The sequence below is a fragment of the Henckelia pumila genome, chromosome 4 (genome assembly GCF_033568475.1).
Source record: "Henckelia pumila isolate YLH828 chromosome 4, ASM3356847v2, whole genome shotgun sequence".
NCBI lineage: Eukaryota > Viridiplantae > Streptophyta > Magnoliopsida > Lamiales > Gesneriaceae > Henckelia > Henckelia pumila.
The window spans coordinates 211,145,213-211,150,457 of record NC_133123.1 but is presented as its reverse complement, the minus strand read 5'-3'; the positions used below and the strand labels follow the sequence as shown (position 1 = coordinate 211,150,457).

Below are 5,245 nucleotides of genomic sequence, written 5' to 3'. Positions count from 1 at the left end.
CAACTAGCCAAAAATATTGTCTGCAAAGAAGATAATACTTTAATAATTCAAACTTAAGTGCTACTGAAATGTAATCTGGTCAAACTCACATAAACTCTTGTTGTCCCCATTGCCATTGGATCATGCATGGAGTCCAACACTTTAAATGTCCTGCTAGAAGCTTCATAAACCAACAAATACCAGTGCCAACTGTCATTAATGGGAAAAATGACATATTTGCATCTTCTAAATAAATCTTTGTTCAGCTCCTGCAGTCTACACCTCGTGAAAGATGTCAACCTTGAAAGAAATACTTCGTAGTCGGTGTTGTATAGAATCCTATTTTTTCCATATTTTTCCAAGTTCTGAAGCACTTCTCTCTATACATCAAGAAAACATAAACTCTTGTATGATGATCCAGTAAATGAAAAATATGGGAAAAATTGACAATTCGAATTGTTACGAACCTGCACAATTGTATCCATGCAACAAATTTCAAATCCATAATCGATGCTTTTCTTTTGCATAATGATCATATAGGCATTAATTATCTCAGACTCACAGGATCGCGAAACAAAAAGGGACAGAATTGAGGCCCAGTTAATCTCAGACACTCATTTTTCCAAATGATGACGTTACAAGAACAAAAAAATTAATTTTCAGTACAAAAAATTAGGGAATAATCTCACGAAATAAGAAACATGTTAAAGATCAACATACTCCAATATCTCTCTAGCAAGAAAGTCTATCACCAACTTTTTTTCTTCATCGGGCGCTTCTTCAAATCCACAAAAATCAACTCTACCTTTGAATACATCTATGTTTACCTTTTCAGGAGTACACCCGTCCTTCTCAACATCTACAAATTACTGTCCCAAAGTGGCGATATATTTAGTCATATAAGAGAACATCCAAACATTATTCTGACTATTTAAACAATAACGCATAATATTATGGTTAAAATAATGCATTGGGTATTAAAGTATGCTCCATATACCTCTTTTCTTATCTTCCTCTTATGTTTTGGTGTTGAGCTAGGTGAAGTCACAAACATCAAATCCTTTTTTTTTCTTCACACGATCAGTCCTGGTCCTCACATTATCCACAATTCAAGATTGAAAAACATTCATCTTCTCTACTTCTGAAGTAGCAAGACCACCACTACCACCATCGTTCTCATTAATTGGTCCACTCTCAGATTCAACTCCTAACATATCATTGTTCTCTTCTTTCAAGCCATCATCTGAAGCATTCCCACAATGTGATCCTTCTAAGTCTTTGTTTTCTTTATGTAATTCAGAAACAACATTATTCATAGTTACGTCCATAAAATCATCAAAGTTACTGCCTATATCATGTGCTAACTCAAAATTAACTTCTTCCGTGGTCTTATCGATCTACTCAACATCTTCATCAATACTGTCATGTTTCTTGACCAAAAATTTCTTTCCTTTGGATCCAAATTTCACATATCCAACCTCTAATTCAGCGGGTTTTTATTAAATTTAATTTTAAAAAAAATTAAATTGCACAAATAATGCATGGGGTAATTTCAAAACTACTTCAAAACGCCATTGTGAAGAGCGGACGCTGGCATTTTTTTTATGTCAGCTTTCGCCCTTGGCAGCGTTCGCTGCTGACACCAGCGGACGCTGCCTACGTGGCAGCATCCCCTACTGCATGCATGCTCTTTAATTATATTATTATAATACCATCGTTTGCTTCTAGAAAAAGCGGACGCTGATTAATCAACGTCCGCCTACTCTTACTGCAGATGTGATTCGAGACACTCAAAATAATTAAATTATCGAGCACGTATATAAAATCACCACAATAATACACAACCTCCCGACAAAATTAAATTATCGAGCACGTATATAAAATCACCACAATAATACACAACCTCCAGACAAAAAATCGTGATCATTCCAGCAAAATTCTCGGTTTGACCATTGAACAACATGATCCTGACAAGATTCCCACAGAACTTTTGACCACATTGAATAACGTGTTTAAGCCTTACAAAATTTGAAATCCAATCGTTCAATATTCTATATAACAATTATTGAATCTCAGTGTCTCTCACTCTCTCTTACTTGAAGAAGTTCTTCACAATTTCTAAAAAATATTATTTTCTTTCCTTCTTTCCTCCTTCCTCCTCCTTCTGTCTTTGTAATATATTTTCTGAAATTTCATCTTCGGTATGGATAACATTGATGTGCTTCTATATTTTGGTGGTCACGTTAGTGTTGAGAATGGGTCGGTTGAATATAGTATCCCGTATATTAGACCGATTCGAGTATTGAGATCAATTTCTTTGTTCGAGTTGGTTGAATATGTGCATAAAATATTGGTCATTGATCCGATGAATTTTAATCTGAAGTTGTCGACGAAATACCAATTCATGGAGAAATCAAAATGGCATGAAATTCCAGTCGACCTTGTTGATGTTGACGCTCTGGAGTTTGTAATGCAATGCCCCAATATAAATGTATTACATTTGTACGTTGGACCAAATCAAATTGATCAAAATGTTGGTCATGATGATGAAGAATCATATATTCCACATGTTACAGAAGGAATGAGCAATATGCAGTAGAATCCTGAGGGTGGTTCGTGGGATCAACATATCTCTGGACCTTTTGAACATGTTCCTCCATGCTGGCCAAATACGGGTCTGGGTTGGGATCAAAACGTCGGTGCAACAAACTTGTATTCAAACAACCAGAATGTTTCTCCACACGACGATGTTCCTAGAATTGATGATGAAGATGTTCCTAGAAGTGATAGTGATACTGAACCAGAGATGTCATATGGATAGTCTAGAGAAGAGGATGACAACAGCGCTGATGATTTGAATGATGATGAACGTGTGAACACACATGCAAATATCAATGAAGGGGCGTCATCTCGTCCACCACCTCGTCAAACATTACAGAGAAAATTCGTTCCATTTATCTCCACCAATTTGGAAATGCCATCATTTTTCAATAAATACTTTGGAGAAGAGACTCCGGATTCCATCGGTGTACCTGTTGGGGCACGAGCAAGTTATTACAATCTGGAAAGAGGAGAACTAGGTGTAAACATGTTATTTAAAGATAAGAATGATCTCATTGCTTCTGTGAAATATTATTCAGTCAGAGTTTCCAGGCGTGAGTATCGTGTCGTCGATAGCACACGCATTCTGTTGAAGGTACAGTGTAGAAATGATCGTTCTGCTGCCCGGTGTCGTTGGGGTCTTCGAGATTCTTTCAAAGAGAAAACAGGTTACTGGAAAATAACTAAATATGGCGGTCCTCACACGTGTATATCTATCAACGTCGGCATAGACCATCATAACTTGAATAGCGATATGGTCGCACAGACGTTGTTGGGTATTGTACGTTATGATCCTTCGTACGATATTAAATATATCATGGAGAGCGTGAAGGATAAATACGGATATCAAATCTCGTATAAGAAGTCGTGGCGAAGTCTGAAACTCAAGGTGGAAATTGTTTATGGGACTTGGGAGAGTTCTGTGCAACTGCTTCCAAAATATATGCGTGCTATGTGCAAATGTAATTCCGGAACAGTTGCCAAGTGGAAGCATCTTAGATCGAACAACGAATCAATAAAAACATTAAACTATGTTTTTTTGGCATTCAGGCCTTCTATAGATGGATTTCGCCACTGTCGGAAAATCATCAGCGTTGATGGCACACATTTGTATACAAAATATAAGAACAAAATGCTGATCGCAGTCACTCTGGATGCAAATAATCAGGTGTTTCCGTTGGAATTTGCAATCGTGGATGAGAGACATCGGATTCATGGAAATGGTTCTTGGAAAATGTTGGTCAGTATGTTGTTTGTGGTGAAAGTGAAGTATGCCTAATTTCTGATAGGCATAAGAGCATTGTTCGAGCAGCTGAGGATCTCCACTATTTTAAACCTCCGCATGGTGTGCATCACTTTTGTTTGAGACATGTGTTCTCAAATTTTAATGCGAGATTCAAAGATGTGCATTTGAAAGATTTATGTTGGGAGGCGAGCAAACAACATCAAGTCTGTAAGTTTGACGCAACAATGGAGGCCATCAGGAACAAAAATATTTTAGCACACAAAAGAGAAATGGAGTATGGCCCATGACGGAGGTTGGCGTCGTGGGGTGATGACGACCAACATGTCTGAATGCTTGAACAGTGTGTTAAAGGGAGCTCGTAGACTCCCTATATCTGCGATAGTGCACTTGACCCTTCTAAGATGTGTACAATACTTCATTGAACATGTGGCAAAGGGTCAACGTATGGTTCAGGAAAATCAGCTGCTGTCGGACTATGCATGTCGCAAATATGAAGAATGGGCAAGAAAATCAAGCGAACATCGTGTTGTCAAATATGATGTATGGACTCAAAATGCTTCACTAGCTACCAAGGGCAGACGTAGTGACCCGTATCCAGAATTAACGATTAATGAATAATTAATCGTGTAATCATGTTTAGATTAAGTAAACATGATTAAGGAAATTCCAAATGGGTTAACGGAGTCCAGAAATGGATTCAAGACACTCGAAAATGGTCGGAAAGGTTCCGAGGGTTCGGATGGTTCGGAGGCTCCGAACCGGGTTAAGAGGCTCCGAACTGGATCGAAGGATCCGAACCAAAGATCGGAGGATCCGAACCAAAGATCGGAGGATCCGAACGGGTTCGGAGGATCCGAACTCGGATCGGAGGCTCCGAAGATAATGCATCATGGATGACATCATTGATGGGACTTCGGAGGATCCGAAGTCAGGATCGGAGGCTCCGAACAGGAACGACGGCTCCGAAGTCAGGAACGGGGGATCCGAACCAGTTCGAAGGATCCGAAGTCGAGTTCGGACGGTCCGAACTTCGCCTATAAATAGAGGTCCGAAATTTCATTTTCAACTCGCACCTCTCCTTTTCCTCTCTCAATTCCTAGGCCTTCTAACTCAGATCTAGGGAGTTCTAGGCATCCTATTGGGAATCCGGAAGTGGCATAGCGATCCAGGCGTCGTAGCGGAGCTATGGCCTAGTTTTGAGGCAATTGTCATCAGCGGACTGACGACGGACGCAGGTATAGCTATGGTCTCCTTAAATTATTTAGGAGTATGCAATAGCTTAGTTAAGACTTTTAGAGCTTAAATATTGATGCATGGATATTTGCATTGTAGAGCTGATATAGGCTTGGAACCTAGAGCGGGACTGCTAGGAACTGACTGTAGTAAGGTACGCAAGTACAGACTGAGATAGCCAGCTAG

The 5,245-nt window shown here is 39.3% G+C and overlaps 1 protein-coding gene across 1 annotated transcript; it reads left to right on the top strand.

Moving 5' to 3' along the window:
• The first annotated feature begins 2,953 nt into the window (after positions 1-2,953).
• Positions 2,954-3,859, top strand: LOC140862719 (uncharacterized). Its single transcript, XM_073265754.1, has one exon. The coding sequence runs from the start codon at positions 2,954-2,956 to the stop codon at positions 3,857-3,859; it is 906 nt and encodes a 301-aa protein (XP_073121855.1).
• Positions 3,860-5,245: the final 1,386 nt, after the last annotated feature.

What these genes read in the sequence shown, in the direction of transcription:
- LOC140862719 (XM_073265754.1), top strand. Translation starts at nt 2,954, where the DNA reads ATGCCATCATTTTTCAATAAATACTTTGGAGAAGAGACTCCGGATTCC.